This window comes from Eublepharis macularius, chromosome 3, assembly GCF_028583425.1.
Source record: "Eublepharis macularius isolate TG4126 chromosome 3, MPM_Emac_v1.0, whole genome shotgun sequence".
Taxonomy (NCBI): Eukaryota; Metazoa; Chordata; class Lepidosauria; order Squamata; family Eublepharidae; genus Eublepharis; species Eublepharis macularius.
This window is the reverse complement of record NC_072792.1, coordinates 4,610,325-4,628,443: the sequence shown is the minus strand read 5'-3', so window position 1 is coordinate 4,628,443 and position 18,119 is coordinate 4,610,325. Positions and strand designations below refer to the sequence as shown.

At 48.1% G+C, this 18,119-nt stretch overlaps 1 protein-coding gene across 1 annotated transcript in view; it reads right to left on the bottom strand.

Annotated features, from left to right (window-relative positions):
- VWA8 (von Willebrand factor A domain containing 8) overlaps positions 1-15,397 on the bottom strand; it is a 154,089-nt gene extending 138,692 nt beyond the window's left edge. Inside the window, exons 1-2 of the mRNA XM_054975104.1 lie at positions 15,232-15,397; positions 234-311 (exon numbers count right to left, since the gene is read on the bottom strand). Of these exons, the coding sequence (XP_054831079.1) occupies positions 234-311; positions 15,232-15,358 (205 nt within the window). The 5' untranslated portion in view covers positions 15,359-15,397. The remainder of the gene's footprint in view (positions 1-233; positions 312-15,231) is intronic.
- Positions 15,398-18,119: the final 2,722 nt, after the last annotated feature.

Here is an 18,119-nt window from a genome sequence, read left to right as displayed (position 1 = left end):
ATCCACTCCATCCCCAGATCTGTCCTCACAACAACTCAGAAAGGTTAGCTAGGCTGATACATGAGAACTGATGCCATTCCCAGCCTTTCTAGCAAACATCATGAAGGAACTGGAGCATGGATCTCCATGGTTTAATCCAGTACGCTACCCACTAAGAACTGCATTCGCATTTATAGATTTGTCCAACCGGATTCCTACTTTAAGCAAGATTCTAGAAGAATGTGGTTTCTTACTGTAGTTCCCCGGGACAAGTTCTGGATTCTTTGGCACTTTGAGTTTGAATGACACGTTGCCAATGGTCACTGTATCACCTGAAATGCAAAAATAGCATTGATTATTGCCTTGAAAATACATTATATATTTATGAACAAAAATGGAAATGTTTGCATGTTTCAGCTCCATAGACAGCACTTCACTTCCTTTCCACCGTATACCACCCAATAAAACATTTTGAGCATGAACTTCATTATAACCCTGTTACAGCTGTAACAGTAAATATTCAAACAGACTGAAACTAACACATTCAGCGTTTGTTTGCTTTCTAGAATAAACTCTGGCTGTTTAAAACTGGTATTATTATTATTTTTCAAAATGAAATATATGTAAATCAGTATCTCATTCAGTCTTGCTCTGTCTCCACAAAAAAAGTTCATTCACCAAAATCTTGATCCCCCCAAAAAACATTTCACCAGATGTCAATAAAAGGGAAGACTTTGCTAGGAAGTAAACTTTACAGCATCTTCCCCCGTACCTCCAAACTCATTCAGTGGAACAGTGTAAGTGATGGGCCAATTCACATTGCTCTCGCCCTTGTGGGCAAATCAAAGCAGAACTGTTTCCATGGATGGCCCATCTCAGCTTTACCTTTAGAGTGTAAAAATTTCCTGTTCTTTATTTATTATATTTTTCTCTCAAAGAAAAATGCCATTTAGAGTTTTTGCCATTAGCCTCAGGCATTCTGTTTCCACTTCTTCAGTTGTGGCTTACATTATCTGACACATCAGATTTGAAGACTGTACTGGATCTGAAGAATGCACATGCTCCAATTTTTACCAAGATCACAAATTTCATCTCAGCTACTAAGGTAATGAAATGTACAAATCTGACTTCTGTAAGACAGTAGCATGTTACCACCCCTAGGTCGCCAGGGGTGAGTTTTCAAGAACAAACATACTTTAGGGAGTAAGACACCCTTGTACCCCAGGGTAGATCACTGCCACCAATTTCCTGTGACTAACCCTAGGTTTAGAGAGTGAGGAAATAAAAGTCTCCAGCCATATTGGGTAATTAACCTGAAAGTCAGCCTTGCCAGGTAGGCACTTGGCTGCTGAGTTCCACTAAAACACTTAACTGGTAGCTTGGCCAATAGGCCAAGGCACTGTATTCAGACTGAAGCCCCAAACCTAATTAATCTCACTAAAACCAGAATGATAAAACAGTAATGTGAAACACATCAAAGTATTGAGAACAGGTTGGGAAGTCTGAGCTAGCACTACAGACAAATAAGGGGGTTTCTTGAGAGGTCACAAAGGAGTTTGTTCTAGATTAATGTGTTTAACAAAGAGAAGCAAATACAACCTGGACATATGAATATGTGATTGCAAAGAGGAGAACAGAGAATAGACCTTGGAGAGAGATGGGGCACTTGAGTCTCATTTATCTGATATGAAAAGGATTACGCAATCCTTAGATTTTTGAGTGGTAACCAGCATAAATATTCTTTCACAAGTGTCTGTGTTCACAGAGCAAACTGGTCCCCTTATCAACAAGCCTATGATTTTATTCTCACTTCTACCATATTTTGACCAGCTGTGGAATATTATTGATCTTCATGATACAGCAACATTGGGTCACCTCAAAAACAACCCATTATCAGGGGTCTGCCTTTGCGCAGTTGAAAAATTTCTTGGAGGTGAACAAGCAACTGCATTAGTCAGCTCCATTCATCTTGCTCTTAATGCGGCAGGAACAAGTTGGAGATTCTGGAAGATGGTTTCAGAAAGGAGACGCAGCACGAGAACAATGCCCAGAGGACTCTGACCTGGTAGGCAGCTGCGTGGCAGCCATGAGACTCATTCAGCAAACAAGCCTTAAAAGATAAGAAAGAATCCAAGAGACAATGAGGAACACACCAGCAGACAGCCTAGACAACCAGAAGTGTCCGCTGGAAGAAAAGGGCACGTTGCTCTCAAGAGAGGAATCACAAGCATGGAGGTTAGGATCACAACCTCAGCAGCGGCACATTAAAAAAAAGTAAGACGCTCAGGAAACACAGCAAAGAGTTCATAGTTATGAAAGCTAAGCAAGGCTTCGTTTTTCAAATAAAAGTCCAGTGACACCTTAAAAACCAACATTTATTTCACTATCAGATTTGGAGAGTCACAAAAGCTCACAGTGACATAACATTGTTGCCCTGACTTGGATAGCCCAGGCTAGCCAGTGTCACCAGACCTCAGTGGGACAATGAAATCCTGTGATTTGATGTTATGCCTTTGTTGCTGGTACACCCCGAGACTGCAGTCACCTTTTCCTGCTACATCACACTGACTGCTCATGTTTATCTTCTCATCCACTTGTACTCCAAGATCTTGTTCACACACACTGCTACCCAGAAGTGTATCCCTCAGCCAGTATGCATGCTTTGCATTTTTGTTACCCAGGTGGAGAAGCCAGCACTTGTCCATGTTAAATTGAATCTTATTCAAATCTGCCTGCTTTTCCACTACAAAATATATTGGCCAAATCTAAATATAAGACAGTATTTCAGCCTTCACAGCTTCCTCTAATTTTAATATGTGACTTAATAAAACTAATAAAAGGTCTCCACTATTTCGCAAATAATTCCTGAGTGTGTGTGTATTATCCTATTATATAAAAGGTAAGCCGTATTGCTGATGACTCACCTCTTATCCTGCTGCACCTCCAGAGGGCGCCACCGCATTAGGAAGCCTAGGTGAGGTGGCCCGTCCTTCCCTCTCACTTTCACCTGGTGGCAATCGGGGTGGGGAGGAGGTGGAAATGCCCAACTGCCCCTCCCCCTCACCTTTACCCAATGGTGATCAGCGTGGTGAGGAGACGGCAATGCCCTTCCCCCTTTCACCCGGCGGCAACTGGGGCTCAGAGCCGCTGGCAATGCCCACCTCTCCTTCACCCAGCCAGGAGCAAGAGTGGAGCAGGAGGCAATGCCAAGCACCCCTTCCTTCACCCAGCCAAGATCAGAAGCAGAGCTGAAGGCAATGCATGCCCCCCCTTTATCCGATCAGGAGCAGAGCATGCAACAATATCCGCCCCTCACCTTCACCCTGCCGGGATCAGGAGCACAGCAGAGGCAATGCTCACCCCCGCTTCATCCGACCAGGAGCAGGAACAGAGCAGGAGGCAATGCCCGTGCCCTCGCCTTCACCCAGCCAGGATCAGGAGTGCAACAGAGGCAATGCCCACCCCCTCTTCACCTGACCAGGATCAGGAGCAGAGCAGGAGGCAATGCCCGTGCCCCCACCTTCAGCAAGTCAGGATCAAGAGTGCAACAGAGGCAATGCCCACCCCCCACCCCTTCACCTGGCCAGGATCAGAAGTGGAGCAGGAGGCAATGCCCGAGTCCCTGCCTTCATCCGGCTGGGATCAGGAGTGGAGCAGGAGGCAATGCCCCCCATTCACCTGGATGGGATCAAGTGTGGAGCAGGAGGCAATGCCCGCCTGCCCACCCTCCCCTTTCTAGAGTTTGTTGTATATTTTTCCAACAACAGGCTTCGTTGCTAATATATACAGATTTCCTTTCAATGGTTTGCGTGTAAAGTGCTGGCAAATCGCAGCCAACTTATGGCAGTCCCTAATGGGATTTTCAAGACACAAACAGAGGTGGTTTGCCATTGCTTGCCCCTGGGAAGCAACCCTGGACTTCCTCAGAAGTCTCCCACTCAAGTACTAAACCAGGGATGAACCAGTCTAGCGTCTGAGATCCAATGAGACCAGGCTAGCCTGGGGCACTCATGTCAGAGCAAAAAGAAAGCTGACTTGTAACTGACTCATGGCATCCCTTTCCAGGGGACACTGCAGGCATGAGATGAGCAGAGTGTCAGGTTCAGAATGCTTTCATGTATGTCCTTGCCTAACCGACTCCATGTTTAATCCTTTCAGTGTTTAAGTGCTTTCTTCACAGGTGCCAAGGTTCCCAGGCAGCTATCTCACAGAGAAGGATTGTTTTGCCTACTGCTGTTCCACCAAGAACCGGCCTTGAAGAACTTTCGCTTTCCTAGCTTCAAAGGGGTTGTTTTGAGAACTATGGGGGGAGGTTGGGCCTGCTGGGATCTGTTACTTTGTACCTCATGCTTTGCCTGTCATTGGTAACAATGCATATGTACCATCCTGAATATTGCATTCAGGACAGTGGACTATAATGAACTAATTCTTCAGTAAAAACCTTTTGGAAACAATGGACTGTTGTCTGATTGCAGAAGGTAGTCTGGAGTAAGGACATTATCTAGCCACAACTTTGACATTTTGTTACCAATCAACTTTCCAATGCCTAAGCCGGATCAAACGGACTCCAAAGCAGCCCCTATCAGGGACCCTTTGTTTGACCCGTATGCCTCTCCCGGCTCTCAAGGATTGGAACCTCAAGGACCCGTACCAAGAGGGAACGGCTCCTCTGTTACCACTATTTACACCATCGCTCCCAGCAGTGTGGATAATCGGCCCAGAGCTACAGCCGAACCACTGTTTTCGATGCCCACTCCTTTGCAGTGGGGCGCAAGACCTCGGGAGACGAGAGAACGAAGGGCCAGCATAATGTTCACGCAATCATCGCTGGACGGCCGACGGAGTTTAGAAGCGATTCCAGAACATACCGGTAGCCAGCCGTGGCTTTACTGGAATAGAACGGCCGAGCAAACAGAGTGGGAGGCATCCCACCATGGCGTTCTAAGTTGGGATTACACAGAAGTCACCCCGGGAGCGGGGCAAGCGGATGTAAGTGAGCACCATTGGCTGCAACTGCAAAGCAGGACTATTGCGATTGACTCCGGGATTTCTGCGGTCACCGGCTTAGCAAAGGGGATTCTAGCCGCAAGATCCCAAGAAGAGCAAGTCGTAGAAGACCCCCTACCTGGGCCAAGGGCGACAGCCACGAGACCACATGCTGAGTATGTGCCGACCTCTCAGGCCACGGGAAATACGGAACAAGGGGTAGGGAACTCAGACAGAGTTCAAGTTTTAGAGTCCAGACTAGCGAACATGGAAGAAAGTCTGGCCCATGCGGTCCACCTGCTGTCAGTACTCGTAGTGGGAGATGGACGAGAGCCGCCGACGAGCTACCCGGATATCGCTCAAAGTCTGTCTACACTACAAAGTATCGTCCCACGATCCGAGGGACCGATTCAACCATGGCCACAGCAACCCAACGAAACCGGGGATACCAATTCGGAAACAGGAGCTGGGCTGGGACCCGAAGATCCCTGCCCAGAGGACCCCTGCCCCACAGATCCTTGCCCAGATGAGCTAGGCGCTACAGGGGGGGCAGGTGCAGGGGACGAACAGAAGCGCCCGACAGGAGCAGCTTCCCCCGTGGTACCACCGCCAACTTCTCAAGAGGAAGTACCAGTAATACCGAGTGGGGTTACTCCTCTCCTCATTCCGGTGACGAGTTCCATTGGAGTGGGCACCACTCCTCAACCACTCCAGACACCGGGGCCGAGCGGGACACCAACTCCGAGTCAACCAATCCCTGGAGGCTCCGCTATTCCTCTTCAACCGAGTGGGACACCGACTTCGAATCAACCAATTCCTAGAGGCACCCCTATTCCTCTCCAACCAGCATCTCCGCATCCACCACCATTACAGCCAGTGCCCCAAGGACTGACTCCCCTTCCTCGGTTGCCAGCGCCCGGTGGGATGGGGCCTCGCGATACGCCGGTCCTACCCGCGCCATTCCGGCGGCCGCCAGGACAGCCCTCGCCTAGATTACCGGCTCCGAGAGGACACCCACCACGGCCAATTCCCGGGGCCCTTCCTCGTCAACCTCGTCCTCAACCACTTCCCCAACAACCTCCGTTACCACCACCGCCCGCACCGCAACAGCCCCCACTCGAATACTACCCGCTGCCTGCACCAGCCCCCAGGCAAGAACTTCCCATGGGTTGGGTTAAGCTAGAAGCTACTTTTGATGGAGATCCTTCCAAACTGGGGTTCTTCCTGGTACAAGCAGTACAGTTTTTCAATCGATGGGGACATTTATTTGGAAGTGAGGCCAGTCAAATCGAACACCTTGGATCGAGACTTCAAGGCAAAGCGGCAGACTGGTATGTAGGACTTTATGATATTGGTGCCCCCGAATTGAATACACTTCAAGGTCTAGTGGACGCGCTCCAAGCCCAATATGAAGATCCCCTAGAAGAAACTAGGGCCCGGACTGAATTGCAGTCTATTAGGCAAGGCAGCATGTCGGCTAGAGACTATGTTACAAAATTCTGACAGCTTGCTGCCAAATGCCCAAGGTGTGAGGAATCCACCAAAATCATCTTATTCAAACAGGGATTAAATCCTAAATTGTTGGATAGAGCTCTCATGCAAGATAACCCTCCTACGCTGCTGGGATGGATCCAGTTAACTTGCAAAGTAGAAAATCGCATGCTAGAAGTTCGTTTAGTGGAACAACATCAACAGCCCACGGGCCAAAGGCGCTCCTCAGTTCTCATTCGAGGAGGCCGAGGGGCTGGATACGCTATGCGCGGAGCGAGAGATGCTAGATGGCAACAAGGTTTGTGCTTGCAGTGTGGCCAAAGTGGTCACTTTGCAGCGCAATGTCCGTACCGGCCTGTGCAAAGACTTCCGCTCCAACTAAGACGTCCAGCTCCCGCAACCTACTCAGCGCCGCCGCGCCCAACACCAGCTCCCAGGTCAGCGAGGGGCAGAGGAGCTCCTCGGAAAAACCTCCCCGAGAGAGGGTTAGAGCTGGAGGAAGTTATGGAATATGATTCAACAGCTCTAACCGGGGAGGAGAATCCTGAGAGTCCCACTTCGGGAAACGAAATGGATCTGTCGTAAAAGGACCCAAACGGCAGATCAAACCTCAGTCCGTTCCTGCCTTGAACAGACCTCCAGGGTCCATACTTTTCATACCTGTAATATTAGTAAATCCGGATAGAAAAATGCACATCCGCGTGCAAGCACTGATAGATTCGGGCTGCTCAAGAGACATTATCGCTCCAGCCTTGGTAAATGGATTAGTGCTTCCTGTACAAGAATTGGAAACGCCCGTCATCTTTAAGCAAATGGACGGCACCAATATGAACCCAGTCACTACTGAAACCACTCCGGTCGTAAGCGGCATGGGGCATCATTGGGAAGTAAGATCGTTCGTCATTAGTGCCACTGCCAAATACCCCTTGATCCTGGGAAGCCGGTGGTTGTGCGACCACAACCCCTATATAAACTGGACAGAAGGAAGCATCACATTCAGCCATAATGCCTGCAAAAGTCACCGTTGGGATAAAAATTGGGGCAACGATCCTACACACAAAGAATCAGCTCTCCTCACTCAGGAAGAAATTAATCAAATACCCAAACAATATAGAGCCTACCTCCAAGCCTTCACAGAGGAAGAGGCCAATACTTTACCTCCACATAGGAGGACAGACTGTGCTGTAGAAATTTTACCGGGCGCCTCACTGCCTAAGGGCCGCCTGTATCCCATGAGCCCCAACGAAAGAGAAGAACTCCGCAAATTCATTGACACTAATCTCCAAAGAGGATTTATACGACCTGCGAACAGCCCGCACGCTGCGCCAGTGCTCTTCGTCAAAAAGAAGGATGGGGGCTTAAGACTGTGCACTGATTTTCGGGGACTTAACGCTGTGTCATCCAGCAACGCATACCCCATCCCGCTCATCAGAGACCTTCTCAATGTCGTGGCTCAAGGTAAGATCTTTACAAAATTAGACTTAAAGGATGCCTACTTCCACGTTCGTATCAAAGCAGGGGATGAATGGAAAACCGCCTTTAACACGCCCCTCGGCCAGTTTGAATATTTAGTTATGCCGTTCGGCTTAGCTGGGGCCCCATCGGTTTTCATGTCTATGATTAATGAAGTATTACATGAATTTTTGTACAAAGGAGTGGTGGTTTACCTAGATGATGTCTTAATATATTCAGAAACTGAGGAGGAACACATAGATCTTGTAAAAAAGGTTCTGACCACACTGATGTGTAACAAACTGCCCATCAAACTATCGAAATGTGAATTTCACCAAACAGAACTCACTTATTTGGGCTACTGCATCTCCAAAGATGGTTTAAAAATGGATCCGGGCAAAGTACAAGCAATCCAAAGTTGGCAAACTCCTGCTACTCGCAAGGAACTACAATCCTTTTTAGGTTTCGCCAACTTCTATAGGGAATTCATTGCTAACTTCGCTCAACTTACACTCCCCCTAACCGAACTGTTAAAAACTAAAGACAAGGGGGACAATGCCAAAAAGCCGAGTGCCAAATTGCCCTGGACACGAGAATGCCAAGAGGCATTCGATCTCCTCAAAATGCAGTTTGTTTTCGAACCCGCCCTCCAACACCCCGATGAAAATCGCCCCTTTGTAGTGCAAGTCGATGCCAGCGACACCGCGATTGGGGGCGTAATTTTGCAAAAGGGGGAGGACGGAAAACTCAAGCCCTGTGCCTTCCTATCCCGGAAGTTTTCTGAAGCGGAAAGAAATTGGAACATGTGGGAAAAGGAAGCTTTTGCTGTAAAGGCAGCCCTCACTACCTGGAGGCATTGGTTAGAGGGAGCCCGTCACCCATTCGAGGTTTGGACGGACCATAAGAATTTAGAAGCCCTCCGCAGCCCTCGGAGGCTAAATGCTAAACAGCTGCGCTGGGCAGAATACTTTTCCAAATTCAATTTCACTTTAAACTTCTTGCCGGGCAAAACGAACTTCCTTGCTGATGCCCTATCGCGCATGCCCCAACACAAAAGCAAAAGGGAGGAGACTATAGACACCGTCTTTTCCCCTACGCAATTAGGGGGTGTGGTAACAACGCGCAGTCGCACTGCTCATCCCCCTCAACCCGATCAGGGATGGAGGTTAAAGCTGAAAGCTGAAGTGGAAAAGGAGGGGGGAAAGGTGCCCAAAGACAGACTGCAACAATCGAAACAAGGAGAATGGCTTTGGGGGGACCGCTTTTATGTTCCCGACAGTTTAAGAAAAGAAGTCTTGCAGCGCTGTCATGATGCCCCTACAGCAGGAAACTATGGTTACTTAAAAACACTTCATTTAGTACAACACCAATTTTGGTGGCCAGGCATGCGTAAGGACATTTCCCAATATGTAGCATCCTGCCCCATTTGCCTCAGTGCCAAATCACGCAAGGGCAAACCTCCCGGATTATTACAACTGCTAGAAACACCAAGTAGACCATGGGAAGTAATATCCATGGACTTTATCACTGATTTACCCCCCTCCAAAGGTCACAACTGTATTCTGGTCGTAGTGGATTTATTCTCCAAGCAAGCACACTTTATACCTTGCACCACGATACCTTCAGCTAGAAAACTGGCGGATATTTTTCTGAAACACATTGTAAAATTACGTTCTTTTCCGTCTAAGGTGATCTCGGATCGCGGCGGACAATTCGTTGCCAACTTCTGGCGGGAGCTTTTACAAATGCTAGATATTGAACAAGGTCTGAGTTCAAGCCATCATCCGCAAACCGACGGGCAGTCTGAAAAAACTAATCAAATCCTAGAACAATTTCTTCGATGCTATATCAATTTCCAACAAGATAATTGGGTCGATTTACTCCCCCTAGCAGAATTCTCTTACAATAACAGCGTGCACGCCTCAACAGGAGAAACTCCATTCAAAGTCGTTTATGGCTTCCACTTCAAACCCTTCCCGTTCGAAGCGCTCCCCCCTCCTACTACAACTTCCAGAGACGTAATGGAATGGTGGGGGGAAGCTGCTCACCAGTGGACTCAAATTAAAAAACATCTCGACAAAGCCAAAGAGGATTACAAACGATATGCCGACCGCCACCGTGCGGCTGATTGGGATTTACAACCCGGCGACCTTGTTTATCTTTCCACGAAAAATCTGAAAGTGACTCAAACCAGCTGTAAGCTTGCGTTAAAATTTCTTGGACCCTTTCCTGTTCATAAAGTAATCAACAAAGTGACTGTTGCTTTGGATTTACCAAAAAACTTGTGCCATGTACACGATACTTTTCATATTAGTCTGTTAAAGAAAGCTCCTCCTGCAAACCAGTGGCACATCCGTGCCCCTCCCATTCCAACATTGATTGATGATCAAACTCATTACGAAGTACAACAAATCTTGGACTCTAAATTTAAAAGAAATCAGCTATTTTACCTCATCAGGTGGAAAGACTTTGACTCTGGGTTTGATGAGTGGGTGAATTCTGTACATGTTCATGCTCCTAGATTAGTTAAAGCGTTCCATTCTCGCTACCCACATAAGCCTGGGGGGTGGGGATCTTAGAGGGGGCAGAATGTCAGGTTCAGAATGCTTTCATGTATGTCCTTGCCTAACCGACTCCATGTTTAATCCTTTCAGTGTTTAAGTGCTTTCTTCACAGGTGCCAAGGTTCCCAGGCAGCTGTCTCACAGAGAAGGATTGTTTTGCCTACTGCTGTTCCACCAAGAACCGGCCTTGAAGAACTTTCGCTTTCCTAGCTTCAAAGGGGTTGTTTTGAGAACTATGGGGGGAGGTTGGGCCTGCTGGGATCTGTTACTTTGTACCTCATGCTTTGCCTGTCATTGGTAACAGTGCATATGTACCATCCTGAATATTGTATTCAGGACAGTGGACTATAATGAACTAATTCTTCAGTAAAAACCTTTTGGAAACAATGGACTATTGTCTGATTGCAGAAGGTAGTCTGGAGTAAGGACATTATCTAGCCACAGCTTTGACACAGAGGTGGTTTGCCATTGCCTGTCTTTGTGTAGCAACGCCAGTCTTCCTTGGCGGTCTCCCATCGAAATACTGACCACGACCAACCCTGCTTAGCTCTGACAAGCTCAGGCTAAACTGGGCTAATAGTGTGCAAATACTATTTTTGAATAGTGATTGCACACTATAATTTTGTCTATACTGCATCCACACTTCCTTAACCACATTTCTATTGAAGGTGCCTTTGATTGTGTCCAAATCTTTGCGACAAGTATTCTCGCTGCCACTATCATAACCCTCAATAGATGGATATCTGTTTTACTCTGTTCTAAGGGCTTCAGGATGTTACATAAGCAAACACTGTCTCCCAGAGCTAAGGTTGAAGCACAGATACCAAGGAATAAGTCCCACTGAAATTTACAAAACTGAATAAACACAAACAGGCTTGATCTGTAAGAAATTTTATGAGAGAGAGAATGAACAAACGCACAATACACGGTTAACGGATTTTTACCAGTGACGCCTCAGTCACATCGTGCCACTCTCTCTGCAGCCTTCCCAGCCACAAACTACCACTCAATCTTCCTCTTCAAACCGCATGTTCAGAGACCACAAGGTCATAGTAAATGTTTGAGTATTTTAAAAGCCTGTTCCAAGCCTCTAGTTTAACATTCTCTTCCAGGAATAGCTAAGTACTCATGGTGCAAATGTTTGGCAAACAGTCGAAAGAAACTGGTCAGTACATGTTTGACTGTGAAGGGAATATTATAAGGCAGAAAGTCCCCAGATTCAGATGCCAAAACCCCCAGGTAAAAGTCTCTCGGGCTGGGAACATCCAGCGGTCAGAACAAACAATATCGGGCAATTGACCAATAAAGAGAACATCATACATTTCGTCTAGTTTCATCTCGGGTTCCCATACTGTATTTTTAGGCTAGGAATTTTCCTGCCTTGCTATCGAATAAAACACCAATGACTATCAACATGTGCAGAAAAAGAACTGAGCAACAGAAGGCACAAGGCTACACAGCCACAAGAGCCACACATCTACACATGATTTTCCAGTTCCAAAACATTCCTGTAATCCCACCTCAATTAATTAGGCCAGCCTCCAGAGAGGCCACAAAAACAACAATAAAAACTACCCAGCAAACACCAGGGTAGACATGGCTTTGGCTTTCACCACCAAACACAAGGGGACAACTGAGAATCAGTTCAATCCCCCCTTGGCTAGACTGTTTAGTACAAAGACTCAAAATAACTACATGTAGTTACAAAATATATTAAGGATTGTAAAGAGCTTCCCCATGATCATCTGGGTGAAAGCAATCAACATCTTCCAACAGTCAGCAGGGAAGTTTTATAAAAGCTAAGGGGATTAGGGTAAAAAAAAGGGTTTCGCTTTTGTAAAACTAATTAGCTTCCCCCCCTCCCATATCAAGCCACAAGTAGACAAGTAATAAATGTTTCTGGGTTAGCTTCAGTTGACTTATTTGCAAGACAATCTGCAACGTTTGAAAACAACTTTTTTAAAAACACGTAGCTGTCTACATCACAGAATAATAAATTTTATCAATGTATCGTTGTAATGCATATATAGTTGCTGGTATGATTGAGAAAACAGAGGCAAGCCACAAGCTCACTATGTCGAGAAACTGGCCTCTTAGTCCATTTCCTGGCTTTTCAAAACTTTGGTTCAGGCTTGGTCAGGGTGCAAAAAGAGAAAGCTCTGGAAATTAACTGAACTCCAAGGAAGGGGATCTGAGAAAGGGGAGGGGAGCTGACAAGTGTCCAACCTGTGCCTTTTGTCACTTGTAGTTCCGCTCTGAGTGTCCTTTCACAGACATGCTCAGTTCAGGTTCCACACAGGTTATATTTCTGTCATAAACACTTCAGTATACTCAGGCAGCACACAGCTGGCCTGCCTTCTTCTGACTGACACTTTTGCTCTCCACTCTCAGTCTAAACTGCATTCACTCCACCCACACTCTCAGTCATGAGCCAATCATATCACTCACTCATCCCTCTCTCACCCCCACTCTTCACCTATCTCACACCAAGCATTTAAAGACACAGGCACCCATTTACTTAAAATCATTACACTGACCTTTGGAGTTGTGTTGTGCTTTGCAGTTTGACCTGACAAAGTAACATCTGTGTCAGGAGACTAATGCCTGTACAGCATTGTAGGACAGATATTTAGGTTTACCATTTTCTTTCCTATCTTGGGCAAGTGCTACATTTGTAATCTTTTGCACACTCCATAATTAACTTCACAGATTTCTGTGGTGTTAGTTGGTTTTCAGGGCTTCAAGTTAAATCCAGTACTTTGGCCTAATTTGCCCTACAGCTACTAAGTAATTATTTTTGTGGAACCCAGCCTGCATGTGTCCTACCTTGCAGGGCTGATTTCTTGATTAACACTTTGTTCCTCAGCCTCTCAGCGGAGGGTTAGTTTAGAGGAACTAGTGATAGCTCCTGTTACCCTGGTAGGTGAAGTTTTTGCCCCCCAGTAGTGCATTTTGTTCTTGACTTCCACTTCAGCCTCCTTGAGGACTTGAGGAGGCTGTGATATACTTATTTATTTATATTTATATTTCAATTTATATACCGCCCATCCCAGGGGCTCTGGGCGGTGAACAGTTTAAAATTGATAAAAACAAAAAACAACAATACTAAAATCAATATACAAAACAATAATGAAGTAAATTAACCAAGTGCAATGGTGGGGAGAATCCTCCCCCACCCCAAAGGTGGGAGGCCGACATAGCACCGCCCCCTTCAACCACCGAACGCCTGGTGGAACAGCTCTCTTACAGGCCCGGCGGAACGATAATATGTCCCGCTGGGCCCGGGTCTCCATTGACAGAGCATTCCACCAGGCTGGGGCCAAGTATATGCTATACTTATTTAGTAACAAAAAGGAGGTAACAGAGCTTTACATTTTTTAATGGAAGAAAAGCCTTGGTGCAGGAAAAGACTAATTAACCTTTCCCCCACAAACTGTTTATTTGATGAAGGCTACTCCCCCCGTTGTAGGGGTTGCTAACTGCCCTGAAGAAAAAATGTCCTGGTTTATTTACCAGGTGATATTATTAACCTCCATGGCATGAAAAGTTTCCACTGCCCATTTCTTCACATTAAGCCTCTATTAAAGGGACAAGGCATTTTTTTCTTTCTCCTACACCACCCCTACAATGGTGACAATGAAGAAATTGAAATTGTTCGAGATTTCCTATTCCTTGGCTTGATCATCCACCAAAAGAGAGACTGCAACCAAGAAATCAGAAGATTGAGACTTGGAATAGTAGCTTTCAGGGAACTGAAAAGATCCTTAAGGATGTCTCTCTGGGGACCGAACTACGGTATTTGCCATTGCTATGTATGGATGTGAAAGTTGGACAGTGAAGAAAGCTGACAGGAAGAAAACTGATTCATGAGAAATGTGGAGTTTTGTGGATACCACGGACAGCCAAAAAGACAAATAAGTGGGTTCTAGATCAAATCAAGCCTGAATTCTCCCTAGAAGCTAAAATGACAAGACTGAGGCTATCATACTTTGGTCACATCACGAGAAGACAAGATTCTCTGGAAAAGTCAATAATACTTGGAAAAGTGGAAGGCAGCAGGAAAAGAGAAAGACCTAAAAGGAGATGGCTTAACTTAATGAAAGAAGCCAGGTCCTCCAGTTTGCAGGATCTGAGCAAGTCTGTTAATGATCGGATGTTTTGGAGGTCATTCCTTCAGAGGGTCGCTATTTGAAGCCAGTGGGGTGACCTTGGGCCGGTCACAGTTTCTGGGAGCTCTCTCAGCCCCACCACACAGGGCGTTTGTTGTGGGGATAATACTGACATACTTTGTAAAGCGCTCTGAGTGGGTGTTAAGTCACCCTGAAGGGCGGTATATAAAACGAATGTTGTTGATTGTTGTTATAGGTGGGAGGCAACTTGAGGGCACATCACACACACTTTCCCCCCACCAGACTTTTGCAAGGGATGGAACTATTTCCCTCGCTACGTTCAAAATGCTTCTGGGGAATTCCCGGTTTCCCCTCTGGAACCATAACCTTCGTTCAACGGGACGCTTGAAAGAGCCTAGAAAGGGGTTCGAGAGGGCGAGGCGCGGGGCAGAGCGGCAGGCCCAGAGCCGGGCGGCGGGGCTCAGCCAAGGCAGCCGCGGCCGTCAGGGCGGGAGGCCGCCAAGGAGGCTCCTTCCCAGAGGCCGCTCTCCGCAGGCCACGGAAGGTCGGCCGGGAAAGCGGCTCCCCCGCCCGGCGCACTCAGGGCTCTTCCCCAGGCCGGCCGTGGCGAGGCGAGGCGCGCCCGCTTACCTGCGCCGCCGCCCCCGCCGCCGTGCACCGCTCTCCGCCGCGCCGCCACGTGCTGCAGGAGCAGCCGGACCCGCCTGGCCGCGCCGCCGCCGCCGCCGCCGCCGAGCCACGCCACCCGCGACTGCATGGCCGGGCGCCGGCCGGCCGGGGGAGAGAGCGAGGCGGACAGGCGGCGGCGGAAGGGAGCGGCGGCGCACCGCCTCCCCCGGAAACCTGGGCCGCCGCTGAGGGGCCGGGCCGGGCCGGTGGGAGGCGCGCGGGGCGGCCGCGGGCGGGGGCCGGCGGCGGCGATACGAAAGGCCGCCCTCTAAGCAGGCGGCCCGCCCGGGCGAGCCGAGGGGTCGGCCCCGGTCCTCCGCTGCCGGGGCCGGAGGGGGCGCCGCCTCGCCTTCTCTTCCGCCCCGCCGGCTGCTGGGGTCCCCCCGGGCAGGTGCGCTTGTCTCTCCGGGGCCTCTCGGAAGAAGGGAGCGGAGCGGCGGCCACGGAGAGCCCCTCCCGGCCACACGCAGGCAGCCGCGGAGCAGAAGGGCTCCCGCGGCCCTCAACCTTCCTCCGAGGGCTCTCTGCGAATAGCCGCCGCCGCCGCCGCCGCCGCCGGCAGAGTCTTCAGATGGGTCCGCAGCACCCAAGCCGCATTGAAAAGTTTGCCGTAAACACACCGTGGCCCAAGATGAGGCTCCAGATCGTTCGCACGTGCACCCTGCTGGAGTCTTCAAAGCGCCTGCGGCCTCGTGCGTGGTCTTGCTCCAGCCTCAGCCTCTGGTTCTTCGGTATGGACATCAACCGATGTCTCAGGAGAGGGATCTTAATGTTGCAGCTAATGAGTTCATCCAGACAGCCCCAATGAGAAGAAATGCATTCTGCCTGGAAGAATTCTAGCAAAGAGTGCACTGATTCTTCCAATTGAAGGCGTTTCTTGTCATTTGTTTTTTAATTATATAATACCAAAATGTCCTGATTATTTTAGAGTTGCTTTCATTTAATCTTGGACTGAAGTGGGGTTTGCAGGAGCAGGGGGTCTCTCCGGCAGAAGGACCTGGCCTCAAAGCCTGCTCCACCCTTGAACCTTTTATTATCGGGAGCCTGGATCTCTCGTTTTTTTCTGGCAGGTCTGAGGAAGAGGTGGCCTGGCACAGGCTGGTTCCCAGCATTCAAAGGCCCCAAGGCTTAGGCCCTGGCTGGAGTTGAGTGCTACCCTCTCCCTAAGACAGCCGTAGCAAATTGGAAGACAGCCACAGAAAGGAGGAAGGAAAAAGGTGGCTGCTGCTGTTAGTTATTTAAAAAAAATTATACTCCCTTTCCTGTTTAGTTCAAAGTGGCTTATAGTCCAAAGATTAAAAACATACACAATGCAATAAAACTCCAAGTGGTGGCTCTCCCAGTGCCTGCAGCCTGCTTCTCATGAAAAGCTTCAGCAAATAAAATGACATCCGGCAGAGAGCACACAGGCTACCTGAAGCAGAGCAACAGCCCGTCAGTGAGGACTGCAGTTGGCACATTTGAACAGGTGGGAAGAGACTGATGAAGAGGCTCCTAGACCATGAGTCGCTTTAAAGGCCATAACAAGCACCTCGAATTGATCTTGGAAACAAACTGGCCACCAAAACAGCCATTCTAAAATAAGCAAGACATCTTCATTCAGCTACCTTCTGAGAAGAGTTGGGCTGTCCCATGCTAAAGCAGTCATAGTTTCTGAGTTATCTTCAAGAGCAGCCCAGCTTAGAATGCATTACTGTAATCCAACTGCAAGGTTACCAAAGCATGTATTAGTGCAGTTAGGAAAAAAGAGCATATGCATATAATAGAAATACAAAATGCATGTAATAGAAGTCACTCTTGGCCACTGCACCAGCTTGCTTTCTGAAGACTGGGGGTCTTTGTTGTCACATTAAAGCGAGAGAGGCTGCCTGGCAACATCATCTTTGAACTCTTCCTAAATACACAGTTCCTTCTCAGGTATGGCACTGAAGCCTGTATGAAGGATTCCCAACAAGTACACAAAGCATCAGCATTCCTGGTGGCCATGGCAGTGGTGCTCCTATCTGCACCCACCACCCAGCTCTGTTGAGGAAAGGGCACACCGGCCGTGTGTGCAGCTGTGACTGCAGGTGTTGGGAAAGCTTTCAAATGGGCAACGGAAGGATTCACAGGCAGGGGAGTCTAGTAGTGGGTATGGGGGGGCACTAAGCACTCCCTGGCCAGGGCCCCCCTAAATATGGAACCTGTGCAGGTGTTAGCACATGTGCTCCTTTCACATGTATCGTTAGACACTTGTGGACTCTCTAACTTGGGTTCGGGACACTCACCCAGAACTGTGACAGATTTGAGAGAATTAAGCTCAGTATTAGGGGGGAAACTTTTCCCACTTCCACAGCCTGGCTAGCTTGGAAAACTGACACACTTGCTGACTGGGGGACCAGAATGTGTGGTTCAGAAATGTCTGCCTGGATGGTGTGCAAGCAAGCTTTAAAGTGCTTCTAATAAGCACACAACAACCAGCGCTTTTTCCAAAACAAGGTTTAGAGTATATTTCAGGAAATATAAGGTATAGTAATTAAAAAAGATACCCAAGCATAAGAACAGTGAAATTGTTGTGTTCAGAAGGATGAAGAGTTACATGAGAGGAGAGAAAGTGAAAGGGAGTCAGACCTCTGGCTGAGAGCCAAGCTACAAGTGACGCCTGACACAGGTTGGACACTTGTCAGCTTACCTCAAGTTTTCATGGGAAATGTAGGCATCCTGGGTTTTCAGCTTGGCTCTCCATTACAGCTGCAAGACCAGGACGCCTACATTTCCCATCAAAACTTGAGGGAAGCTGACAAGTGTCCAACCTGTGTCGGGCGTCACTTGTAGCTTGGCTCTGAGTGAGAATTCTGCACTGGGAGGTA